General features: G+C 31.1%; 1 protein-coding gene across 1 annotated transcript in view; it reads left to right on the top strand.

Annotated features, from left to right (window-relative positions):
* The first annotated feature begins 6,797 nt into the window (after nucleotides 1-6,797).
* The window catches only part of LOC124364637 (alsin), a 62,966-nt gene continuing 55,676 nt past the window's right edge, over nucleotides 6,798-14,087 (top strand). Inside the window, exons 1-2 of the mRNA XM_046820261.1 lie at nucleotides 6,798-8,455; nucleotides 12,368-12,538. Of these exons, the coding sequence (XP_046676217.1) occupies nucleotides 7,242-8,455; nucleotides 12,368-12,538 (1,385 nt within the window). The 5' untranslated portion in view covers nucleotides 6,798-7,241. The remainder of the gene's footprint in view (nucleotides 8,456-12,367; nucleotides 12,539-14,087) is intronic.

The following is a 14,087-nucleotide window of genomic DNA, read 5'->3' as shown; positions in this document are numbered from 1 at the left end:
GGATTTAAATAGACAAAGACAACCTTGCAGCCATCAGCTCCTTAAAGTGTATTACAGAATATATCTGAGAAATATAATCTTATTTTAAAAAGGACTGATGAATTGTGAACTGAATTGGAGTAGACTACTGTAATTAGGAATGTACTGTAGGTTAGGAGCATAAATACAATAACTATTATGTATCAAATGGTCAAATTGTGATTATTTTAATTCTATATTGAATAAAATGCTTCCCTCTAAACCTATATCCTAATCCATCCTACATTTAATAAGAAGTGATCATTAACTCTACATGATTTTTGTTAAGCATTTTAGGTATATAACATCCTGTTGGAAATTATTGTTTTACTACAAAATAATCAAATAGCAAAGTTATGGTTATTTTTAATCCAAAGTCTATTTATATATATATACATACTAGCTGTTTCCCGCGGCTTCGCACGCTTTTCGTAAGCGTTACCCGTGTATGTGCTCTTCTGGCTCAAGTAAATTATATTTCCAACGCCGATGTAGAGTTTGCTTTGTTGCCACGATGAAGAAAATCTTTATATGTTTATAGCCATTGTACACGTACATGTGTTTTATTATAAAGTGGTCTAACACTCAAGCTTTAAGTTCAACCAGAAATTTATCTTCAAGACAAAATATACATCATAACTTAGCGCCTTCAAATAGTGTTTGGCTATTAAATATTCGTAACTGTCTCGTAATTGCAGTTTATGATGTGCAGACGCTTTGAAAACTATTATCTTTGGCAACGCCACCTGGAGGCGAATTACATCAATAGACAGCATAGAAACCTTCTTCGTGGAAAAATACATATACATAAAAATTTTCGTAATGATCGGTCAAATAGTTTACGATTCCATAAAGGACAAACACACAAACATTCATTTTTATATATATAGATATGTGACAGATAGGGCCAAATGCAAAATAATTGAATCGTAAAAAGTGTTATGGTAATCGCTCTGTGGTGTAATGGTAGCACATTCACCCGGCAAGTGAGAGATCCGGGTTCGAGTCTCGGCCAAGCAAGTATAAATATTTATTGAAAATATATATTTATTTATTTATAGATATTATTTATAGTATATCTATTTTTATTTATTATCTCTCCTCTAAAACTCAAATTCTTTACCCATTCAACACAATTCTAAATATTAGAAGTGGTAATTTTATTTCTAGATGATTTTTTATATTTTTAGTACATAAAGTTCGGTGGGAAAGATTAACAAGTTTTAACTAATTTTCTTGTTTTATAATGATATTTTCTTATATTGGAAATTGTTTTTTTTTTGTTTTTTCTTGTAAATAGTGTACATATAGTTTGAAGTAACGTGTGATATTATCATTAACTAAATGTTTTATTTTACACTAAAGTAGAGTGTTTTTGTTACTTTTTGAGCAAAATATACATTAGTGTAATATATAAATAACAAAAATTGTACCTATAAAAATGTGCAAATCTGGACCAATGTTGAAATCGAAAAATTTTATGTACCATGACTTCTAATAAAGTTAGATTATGAGTTTGAATAGACTCATAGATAAATATAGAATTTACGGGGTTTCTACAGGTCCGGTCCACCGAGTCCTGCGTTTTTTTGTCTCATATGTCTTTGTTAATTTTTGGTAATGTGAAGTTTTGAAGTTCCTTGTCGTAATGTTTGGGAAAGAAGATGATGTGATGACATTGTTTATAAACATTGATTTTGTCATTCAGAACAGCTATCTGATGGTACAAAGGTCAGAAACTTATCTAGTTTCTTCTTATCTGATCTCCACAGACCTAATCACTTCATTCCTGAACTCACAAAAAGTTACATCTTTTTGCAGTCTACTTTTTTCATAACAACTATTTACTAATACATATAGACAAAACTTATCTCGTCACTTACCTATAAAAAAAATTTTAATAACTATATAATTACCATTATATCTATTTTATGGTTTATTTAATTTGTTCCCAATAAAGCAAAACTGAGGATGCAGGTTCATGTTTCTTTCTGCCATAGGCAGGTTTTAGGCAAATTAAGAGTTGGACAGAACATTTTCAAGTCCCCTAATAAATACATTTAAATTATGTTTGAAAGGGAAGCTAATACTATTACAGTATTAAGTTCATCTTAATATTTCATTGTGGGCCTAATTTTCATTGTCCCAGTGAAGCATACATGAAGGGTCATGCTCATGCTCTTTCTGTCATAACCTAGAAAGTAGTAGCATTTTTTAAAGGCAACAGTTAGTAGCTATAATATTCTAATCTCACACCAACACGTGTTTATAGGTCTGGATGGAAAACTGTATTCGTATACAAATAATAAGTTGATTACTTGTATGTTTCTTTTAGGTCTCTGGTATAGTCATGATCAAACTGACTTTTTATTTCAGTCGTTACTATGAAAACATAAAATGACTGGTAATTGTCTTCAATATCTCTTGGGTGCAAGAGTTCAATAAGAACTTTCAGTGGTTAAAATAAATAAAAGAGGATAAATATAAAGCTTTCTGCGCTCCGTGCAACTCACAGATGGAAGTGGTAGACAAACTGCAATAAAAATATGCTTTGGAAAAGAAACATCAAGACATTTATAGTCATGATCAAACTGACTCTTTATTTCAGTCATTACTATGAAAACATAAAATGACTGGTAATTGTCTTCAATATCTCTTGGGTGCAAGGGTTCAATAAGAACTTTCAGTGGTTAAAATAAATAAAAGAGGATAAATATAAAGCTTTCTGCGCTCCGTGCAACTTACAGATGGAAGTGGTAGACAAACTGCAATAAAAATATGCTTTGGAAAAGAAACATCAAGACATTTATAGTTAACAACATTAGCAAAACGTTAACAAATAACTCTAAAACAATTAGGTGTTAAACTAGAAGAAAGCAAATATGTTTGGTAGCTGACAGCGTTTCAGAAGCTATTAGTTTAGAAGCGTTGAAATGTGCAATACAGTAGATTTAGTAAAATGTAATGCAATGCTGTCCTCTGGTAACAGCCTTCAACTTTACCTTGAACCTGACAAAGTAACGGCAGAAGAAATTATTTGGGCTCTTTACCAAAGTGCAAGCTCAGTCATCTGATAGAAGGTCTACAAATCAAAGTCTATCAAAGTACTTATCATTAATATCCTCCGGTAGTTGAATATCTGAAGCATTTCAAATTAAATGGACAAACTGGATATTGTATCATGTATGGTCTCTCAATAAACCAGGACTGAAAATTGATTGATTAGCATAGGTACTCACATTAAATCAAAAGATTACAATTTATCATCAAAGATATTAAATAACAAAATTCTGATGCATGGTTACATGAGGTTGGGCATAACCTATAATTTTGTTGTGAATAAATTTTGGTCCATGGTTCTCCTGATTGATTAATACACATAAATCAGTTCAGTAAAATAAAACAAATGTCTAGTCCATTTTTTTCCTATGACAGTTGGACATACAAAATTCAGTGTCGTCATGATATGAAGTCAGGCTTATGCCTATTATTATATTGCTATGGCAGACATTTTTGTTCGTTTCTCCTCATTGGTTAAACTCACACAAATCGTGGTAAGTGAAATAAATTTAAGATCTAGTATAATATTTGTTAGGGCTTTTGGATATTTTTATGTCTCTACATTGGTTTAGCTCATAAAGTCAAATGGTTACAAATTATCATCAAATATTTTAAATGAGAATTTGGTAATGCTGGTTTCATCCTTCTGAATTTTCCATATTCAAAGGTGAAACGAACATTATACAAATATATTTGTCTGCTCCATTTTGTATCTGAGGTGGCCCACTTTATAATTTTAGTTTTTAATATTTTCTTGCTGTAAGTATTGGTTGGTTAAAACGAGTTACTATATCCCTCTCCCGCTCGCAAGGCATGAATCGGCACGGCCACCACATAGCCACTGCAGCTACGCCACGGATCGGCACGCACTGCTTTACACACTAGAGCCGATAAGTGCTGCTCTCGAGTAGCAATATTTTGTACTACTACGGGTTGTTTGCTATCAGGAGACCATTTACTTTACTTTTACAGTAGATTTATTCCATTATTTTCTATTTATATTAGTTGTGCGGAAACAATGGCTGGTTGTAGTCGTACACTTCGTGACATTAAAATCGATCTCGTTATTAGTAGTGATTGCGACGATTCAAGTGAGTGTAGTGATGTACCAGAGCCTTGTGAAGTGGTTTTGGCATTGAGGATGTAGTTCGGAGTGATCACAGCGGCAGTGGCAGTGACTGCGAGCCAGACAATGACCTTCACTAAGTAACTGCGCAACAAACAACCCCGCGCCACCGGCGCCCAGCTGTCCGTGTGTCCCCTCCCTGGTCTCGTACAATCAACTTCATTGAATCAATATATAGTAAAATAATTAATATATATATATATATAATTTATAGTTAATTACAATGACAGAACGTGTGTAAGTTGAGGCGCCGCGTATTTTGACAGAGCGCGACCGGCAGAGCGAATTATTTGAGGTTAGAAGCACCGTGAGCGCCTTGAAACAATGCAAGCGGGAGAGGGATATGCTAGAAACATTCATTTCGAAGGTAATACCAGAGAATACTTCACAGCTAGGCAAGAGAAATAATTGGCAGAGTTTCTCTTATTAAGTTATTGACCCAAACTCCATAAAGTTAAAAAAGTACCTATAGAAATAACGGCAGTAGCTTGCGGAGTTTCGATCGGAGTAATAAAGAAAAGAAAGATTTTGACATCTCGGATGAAGCAATTAACATGCTCATTTCCTGCACCCATAAAATTTAAATCGTCACAGAAATTGACGACTTTGATAAATGTGCCATAAGAAGAACAATGTACAATTTTTACAGTACCGAGAATTCATTTCCTTACCTATATAAAGTTATTAAAAATAAACAATCAGAGAATTTCAATTTCAAAGGCAGTGTATTAAAGCTTAGAACAATTGTTAAGAGGATTGACTATTCGAAAAAGAAAATAATTTAGAAAAGAAAACCTGCTAGTCGTGTATATCGACGAATATTATGTTCTTTTAACATACGTCACTCGATAATATGGTGTGATGATAGTTTAGAGGGTTAAACAATTATATAAAGAAGGTTGGTAGGGTGAATATAATCTACGCAGAAGGTGACATGGGTTTCAACTACTGAAGGTGACTATTACAGGCTAATGAACCAGTGCTTTTGACCAAAAACCAATTGATTCCTAATCTTCCAATAAATCAGTCGTCGTCATAGAAAATACGTCATATCACAGTGTTTAAATACATAAAGCTCCTAATTTGAATTTGACAAAAGCTGATACGAGTAGATGGTTGGATGAGCATACAATTGAATACAACACTTCGGTACTAAAATCTGAATTATACGAACTATAATAAAACTCCACAAAGACAGATATACACAATTTTTGTTTTTGACAACCTCCTCAACCAGTGTTGGTCATTCTGGTATTCGATTACCGCCGTACCATCCGGACCTTAATCCAATCGAGATATTTGGGGAATAGTCAAAAATTTTGTAGCTAAAAACATGTAACTAATAAAATGGGCAATACAATTCAGTTATGTACAAATAAAATTAAAGCTATGTGTAGAAGAGTGGGAAAATCTATGGTAAAGTAATAAAAGTGAAAGGGGATATACTTAACCGATGACGTAACCAAGCCTGAAACCAGCGTAGTGAAGAGAGTAGTGACGGAAAGAAATACACCAAGCTCGATCCATTGAAATGAAGTTATTGTTCTTTATATATCAATAAATCATTAAAATTGTCGTCATTGCTTGATAATAATAGTTTATCACAGAATACAAGAGAAATAGTGTACTTTATAATAATATAGTTATGAATACATCTTGTATGTATATGAAAAACTATGTCTAAATTAAAAAAATAAAACAATCCTTGCTTCTTACTCTTTTGTCATTATAGATGTTATGTAAAATTTAACTTTTAAGAAATATTATTTTGGAAATGTTTAAAGATTTCGAAACTTAACACTGATAATACTAGTATTAAGAGATTTTAATTGACATATCTTAATGAGTTTCAATTTCGAACTAGCTGTTCGAGTACAACAGTCTTGAAAGGTACACTTGCTATGTGTAATGGTATAAAACACGATTTTATGTTTGTTAGTCCAGCTCATTTCTTTTTCATCCGATTTTGATGAAACATTGTTGAACTTATAAAAACAATCACCTAAATAGTATTCCTGTATATTTTTTTGTAGAATTAGTAGGTTTTGAGTTTTTTCGTTGGAATAATTTAAACGTCCTCTATTTTGAAACAGGTAAAACGATTATGTTAATATTTTATTTTCAAAAAAGTGTACCAAAGGTTAATATAATTCTCAAGTTTCATAACTTTATCTTAGCTGGTTCAAAAGATATTTTTTTATAGAAAATATATAGACGGAAAACTGAAGGTTTAGGACATACCTTCATACATATTATTTTGCTCTTTTCGTATGTGTATAAAATCCCAAAGTATTGCAACACTACTGAACACCTGTCTATAAAAATAATGTTTCCTTATTTTCTTCCCTTTTATGCACTGTGGGCAAATGGTTGATTAGATAGTGTACAACTCTTTCTCTTTTTCAGGCATTACGTGAAAATTCCTAATTTGACATTCGGCACTGTAGGCCGCCTTGTTTTCGGTAATTTGTGCACGGTGTTATTGAGCGGCCCCGGTGGTGTGCTTCCTTGGATTTCCTTGTTTTGTTTATTAATTCTCTATGTAGAAAACGTCGTCTGTTATAAGTGCTCCAAGTGCATGGAGATGGAAGTGTCATCGGTTGTGTAAATATTAGTAACCAGTTGAAGTCACAGTCATTTACCTTGTTAGTTCAGACATAGTAGCTCCCTTTATGTGAGGTTAAATTTGTTAATTAAAATGTTAATATTTATTATTGTTAGAGAAATAAGAAATTATAGTTGTTCACAACACAGAAAATAACATCAATTTGATCATTTGGTACAGAAGACTGTGTACTGAAGAATGAGTGATGTTAAACATGGAGATAACGACTTACGTGATAACAGTTTATTAACAACCAGACAATTTTGTGTTAAGTTATAATTTTGGTGTATTTTAATTTGTATGCATAATGTTGCCGTATAATAGTGGAAATTCTCAGAAATATGATTAATTTAAAAATCCATATCAGGAGGTTACAGGTGTCAGGTAGATGCATAAAGTGCAGAGTGATTTCCAATAATTTTTATACAAATTATGAAAACCATCCATCTATGGAAGGGTTCTTCAAAATTGTGCTTGACTACTAGTTCTGACAATTTACCTCAAGATCCCATTAAAATTGGGTGTCTCGGAGAAATTTTAATCCTTCTGGATACTAATCATATTGTATGGTTTGGAACTATATCTTCTCCAGATTGTTCAGTGAACTTTACCATTTCTGAGATAAAAGCTGTAGACTTTGTATGTTCAAATAATGTTCTTTATTTCTTAAATGATCGAGGCAAAGTTTTTAAATTGTATCCTGATAATGTAGCAAATGTAATAGAAGTAATTTTATTTGAAGAAGCTAGAAGATGTGCACATGGACATACAACAAACAGTCAGCACATAACTGTAAAAAGCATATCAGGAGGAGCAATGGGTGTACTTTTCCTCTCAGACACCGGTCATTTATGGGTTTCTGGTGAACATCCTCAACTCGACGTTCACAAGGAAGATGAGCCCACCAAAGTTGGGTTTTTTGAAGGTCGTACTATTACATGTATTAGTAGTGGAAAAGATTTTAATGTTGTCATAACACATAAACGTGAAAGTGATGTTCTTCCAACAGCTTTAGAGGAAGACAGTAAAAGTGATGAAGGGAATGTATTTTCATCTGTATGTTCACAGTGCGTTAGTGAAAATATAGTTTCTCCTTTATCACCACAGACTTGCTTTGATACCTGTCCTTTGGGTCTTCCAGTATCTAACGACTCTCCGAGTCCATCGACGCCAACCAGTAGAAATAACACAATAGGCAGTGAAGACAGGAATAATGAAAACGACAATACTTCATCGTCTACTGAGGAAGATTCTCATTCAGTAATTAATGATGAAAAGTCTGTATCCGATGCTAAAGAAGCAGAGGAAGATGAGAGTATTAGTGTCATTGCAGAAAAAGGAGATGGAATGGGCCTTCTTCATATCAATACTGAATCTGCTCGTCAGTTTCTGACCCGACAACTTTCTTGGGTTTCATCAGGTGGAGAAGAGTTCCTAGCAGAAGTCTCTGTTCCAACAAAAATAATTAAACAAAACGTGTCTACTGTTGCAAGTTTGGTCTACGAAGGGGTGAAAACTGTTGGCGATAAAGTTGCTACCTTATCAAGACACATGAGTGGTGGCTCAGATAACAACAGTGATTCTTTCGATGATTTTGTGACTGATGATTTCAATTTATCACATGCCAGCAATACTTCCAGTGTAAAGTAAGTATTATTGCTATGAAATTAATCTAATTAAACATTGAAAGGGACTTTTATGAGGATGTTGTGATAATGTCTCTTGTATATAATAACATATAGGCCAGGTAAAAGTTTTATGATTTCTCAGAAAATAGATATTGGAAGTTTTGCATGAAATTTTAATTTTTAAGATGTTTTAAATTTGAAAATGGTTTTGTGTTAAAGTTTCTGTTCTAGTTAAAAAAATTTATTTTCATAATACATTACATGATATGAATTCTGTTGAACTTGTGCGGAATATAGTGTGTGCAAGAAAAAATGTTTGTTTGTATGTGTGTCCACTTTACCATGTTTGGTCACTTTAAGACTATGTGATTGGTCTAAATTTTATAAAATTTAGCATGTAGTCTAGATTAACTTATTAATATCTCTAGAAATTTTAAAATTGTACTTACCTTTAAATAAAAATTAAAGTTTTTAGTGCAAATTTAATGATTTTTAAATTATTGAAACAATTTATATGGGGGAAAGTACAATGAGAGGACCATTTCCATATATTACAATTTGCTTTTACATGTTCATTTGCAATCTGATATTTTGCAGCTTTAACATAAAAGTTGTTATTGTCTTTATTTATAATCATACTCAGCTAAATTATGCTTTGTAGTTTTCTAAAGAAGATTAATATTAGAGATAGTTATAAAATGGTTTACATTATTACTTACTAATAAAGCTTTTTTACCTTTTTTACTTGTTAAAGAATATTGAACATCTAGCTTAATATTACTTCCAAATTCATTAAACTTTATTCATCTCTAAACCAATAAAAAAATAATTTAAATATATTGATAGGTTAAATAACATTTTTGTGTATTTTAAATACACAACACAAATTCTTAAATGTTTATAAAGAAAAAAAGTACTGTGTATTACATAAAAATATTGAAATCACATGACTCAAATAAATTAAATACCTCACTTATCATAAAATGTTATAATAACATATAACTATATGTATACATTGTTTAATACTAAATGTGATGCTTGTTTTAAATACTACTAATGTGACTACATTACATTAATACATTGTAAACACATTGTGTGTTGTGTCTATGTTATTAACACTCAAAGAAATAGATGCCGACAGTTTATGTGAAGTTTTACAACACCCATAACACATATTGAACAAACACCTTTACAACACCTCATGTTGCTGTAAAATCACCGGTTAATAAAAAGGATATAATTTTGACCATAGATTGGCATGATAGGGTGGTCAGTGTATTCTCAATATACGTTGTGGTTGAGATAGTATAATTGACAAGGTGGTGAATTACAGGCAACTGGTAGGGTTGGGTTATTGCCAAACTAGTACTTTAGTATTATGCAAAGTCCACTATTTTTGGAAGCGTTTTTCTTATTGAGGACCTAAAATACTACTTTATTAGAAAGAACAGATGTTATTTGACCCACATTGACAATAACATGTCATTATGATGATCGGTTCCTGTCTTCTGCCTCCCAAAAGGAAGCTATTTTGATGGGACAAGGATGCCATTCTGTCCCTACCTATTATTTATTACTACGCTATATAAGTAGGTAAATACATACATAGGTATTAAAAATATAAAAAGAGCTCATATGATCTGAGCCTGAATTAAGGTACAATTTTGATGATTGGGAAGGATAGCCTACATCAATAACACAGAGTATTAAATTTACATATCATGGTGCGCTTACTTTATAGTATATTTTTGTTTTATATCTGAATACACTTATATATTGATTCCTTAAACTTTGAAGGTAATTTATTGAAAGAAGTTTTCCTCATATAGGATGGTCATGTTGTCTTTTCCATTACTTTCAGATGTCTGAGGTATTGAAAATTAGTTTTATGCGTAGTATTATGATCATGTAGTATATAGTTTCCATCACACAGGCTGTCTATTATACTGCACTTTTAATAATGTATTGAAATTATTAGCCTTGGACAGTTACAACTTTAAATTCATTAAAGATAAGCTTACAAAAAGCCTTCCAAGATGAAAATTGTTATTCTAAACTTTTTCTGAATTTTACAAACTTTATTTTGAGATGGCCAGATAATTTTATAGACGAAGCCATTTAATCAATCAAATTTTAAGGATGGCAAGGTAGGGTTGCCGCCTAAGCCAGTTCTGTTGGGCGTCTGAGATCCATTTCAATTCAATTCTAATTATCTTTATTCATTATTTGTCAATAAATATAAAATTGTGTCAATACATGCATTTGGAAAACTGCAATACATGTTATACTTACATATTAACTTAGACTATATGTTCTAAAATAAATATTTTTTTTAATTAATATAAAATATTACACTAAAACTTTTTTTAAACATTTGAAATATTGTAGACATGTGTTTCAACATTAAGCCATCTTTAGTATACAATTTAATAATATCTAAAACAAATACATACTCATATAAGTATATATATATATATATATATATATATATAAATGTATAAATATATATAAATATATAAATATATATATATACTTTTTGCGATTCAATGTTTATTGAAATTAAACAAGGCTATTGCCATTTATACAAATTTAATGTAAATAAAGTCATTTGACAGGTATTTGGTCTTCCGATCATATGTTAGTTTGGTTATTTAAACACGTATGTGAAAGAAACGGCCAAATACAAAATAATTGAATCGTAAAAAGTGAGGGCTCTGTGGTTTAATGGTAGTACATTCACCCGGCAAGTGAGAGATCCGGGTTCGAGTCCCGGCGGAGCAAGTACTTTTTGCGATTCAATGTTTATTGAAATTAAATAAGACTATTGCCATTTATATAAATTTAATGTAAATAAAGTCATTTGACAGGTATTTGGTCTTCCGATCATATGTTAGTTTGCTTATTTAAACACGTATGTGAAAGAAACGGCCAAATACAAAATAATTGAATCGTAAAAAGTGAGGGCTCTGTGGTTTAATGGTAGTACATTCACCCGGCAAGTGAGAGATCCGGGTTCGAGTCCCGGTGGAGCAAGTACTTTTTGCGATTCAATGTTTATTGAAATTAAATACGGCTATTGCCATTTATACAAATTTAATGTATATATATATATATATATATATATATATATATATATATATATATATATATGAAACATACATATGTGTAAATACACTAGAAAACCAAATTGTTGAAAAAATTAAATTTTTAAATAGAGAAAACAGTTAAAAAGAACTACTAAGTCACTATAAATTTAACATACATTTAATGTTTCATATGTGTGTATCTACTTATTTGTTCATTTAACTAATTGATTTTAGATGTTATTAAACTGTACACTTAAGATGCGTTAATGCTGAAACACGTGTCTACGATATATTAAATGTTTAAAAAATATTATTTATTAAATTACTAATACTAATTTTAGTGATGTGTGTTCTGCGAATTTCAATATGTGCAATTTAGCAACGTAAAATTGATTTTAGATGTTATTAAACTGTACACTTAAGATGCGTTAATGCTGAAACACGTGTCTACGATATATTAAATGTTTAAAAAATATTATTTATTAAATTACTAATACTAATTTTAGTGATGTGTGTTCTGCGAATTTCAATATGTGCAATTTAGCAACGTAAAATTGATTTTCAAAATAATTTCAATACATAGATGATAGCTGATTTAAATATAGTGATGTTCAAGGTGCTATGTATTTAAATAAAAAATAAATTTAAACATAAATGTAGTATAACCTAGAGAGAGTAGAGACAATAATTGTATAAACAATAATCAATACCCAGGCTGTATTGAATGACACAGATGTAGATTGGTCAAAACTGTTTAGAAGTTGACAAACAATAGATTATTTTGTAAACAATGTAACCTTGGATCGAGGTAAGGTCAACTCATCTGGTTTCCTTGTCTGCTCAGATGTGAGTGGTCATGCAGTGGAGGATGTAGTGAGGTGTCAGACCGCGGCGTAGCGGAGCGGCTGGCTGGGATACTAGCTCGAGGTGCTCGACTGATCAAGACTGAAGTTTGGACATGGGGAAGTGTACAACATGGCCAGTTGGGCACGGGAGATATGGTCAAACGTCACAGGTGATTGAGACACTTATAGTAATTTATATGGGAGCAACTAACATTCTAAAGTAAGGCAGTTTTACTAATTATAGCCTACATAGGCCTAATGAATTTTTGATATTCAATTTGATTATTAAACTGTTACTAATTAGCCAATTCAATTATAAATTTTCCGTTTCAATCCAAGAAACGACTCTAAAACTAGTTGGTAGAAAAATGAATTAAAATTTCAATATTTGAAAATAAATTTAAACATTTGAATGCCATTTTATAACATCATTATCTGCACAACATGCTGGGATGTATTCTATGAATCAGAGAGAAAACATGTTGTACAATAGCTGTCCAAACATTTTCACAATTCTTAATTTAGTTTTTATTTTATAACATAGTGAGGAATACACATATCCTACTGTTGTTCAAGCAAAAATGTAAAAAACATTAAAAAAGTGTTGTAGTAAAAATCTATCTTATAAAAATTAAAGTTTGATCAAATATTTAGTATATAATATTTTTAACATTTTGGATTACACCACAGACAAACAAGAATGAGAAGGATAGATTTTACGTGATACAAATCTCTTATTTTATGTCAATAAATATTCAGAATACCAGTATTTCGAGGTCAGGATGACAAAAAATCATGTATATTAAAAGATTTTGTGTAAAAATGAATTTTCTTTAAAGAAAAGAGAAAATAAATTTATATTATTTATAGATTAGAACCTACTACCGCAGTACAAACCGTTGACATTTGCACTTTGTGCATATTTTACACCGTCAATTCCGTCACTAAAATTCAAGTCACTGCCGTGTGTACAATTTCATTCAAATCAAATTCATCATAGTCTCGTCCTTAACCTAGCTACAAAACCCACAAAGATGTCAGACATTGGATAGGTTGTAAAAAATTGTTAATGAGTTTAAAACTATCTCCCTCCCTTAAATTGTTAAAACCAGGAGCTCTCATTAGTGTTTAAACTATCTTATTAGTATGTTTTTAATTTGTTTTAAAAGAAGAATTAACTTTACTTTTGATGAACATAATCTAGAAATTTATTAAAAAAAGTAGGGTTAACTTTTATAACAGTTTAGCAAAAGATATTACAAGTGATGTAGATGTATATGATAAAGCTCAGAACAAAACTTAAAATCGATCTAATCAATAACGCAATATACTTCATACAAGAATGTTTTAATAGACATAGTATGGACTACACAGTACAACAGTAGTATGTAAAATAGTGGCATAATTTAAACTTATGAATTTTGAAGGTAATGACATTATCTTAATATATATAGTGTATTAACTTAATGAAAAGTGAAGGTGTTGATTCTGAGGGTAAAAAAAACATTTTTTGACATACTTCAAATCAATGAATAAAGTGCTTCTTTTATTAGTTTAATTTAACCGCCGTTGAAGATATATGCTGTGGTTAAACAAGCTGTATTCGTAAATAGAAAATAAGAAGTAAGTGAAGGTCAGAATATTTCACACCAGAGGAATTGTACCAGTGGTGTCTCACAAGTGTGAAAGTAATCACGTTGGATAGTAAGTTTAGGTATC

This window comes from Homalodisca vitripennis, chromosome 6 (assembly GCF_021130785.1).
Source record: "Homalodisca vitripennis isolate AUS2020 chromosome 6, UT_GWSS_2.1, whole genome shotgun sequence".
NCBI lineage: Eukaryota > Metazoa > Arthropoda > Insecta > Hemiptera > Cicadellidae > Homalodisca > Homalodisca vitripennis.
The sequence above is the reverse complement of the archived record's forward strand: the minus strand, read 5'-3'. Positions and strand labels throughout refer to the sequence as shown.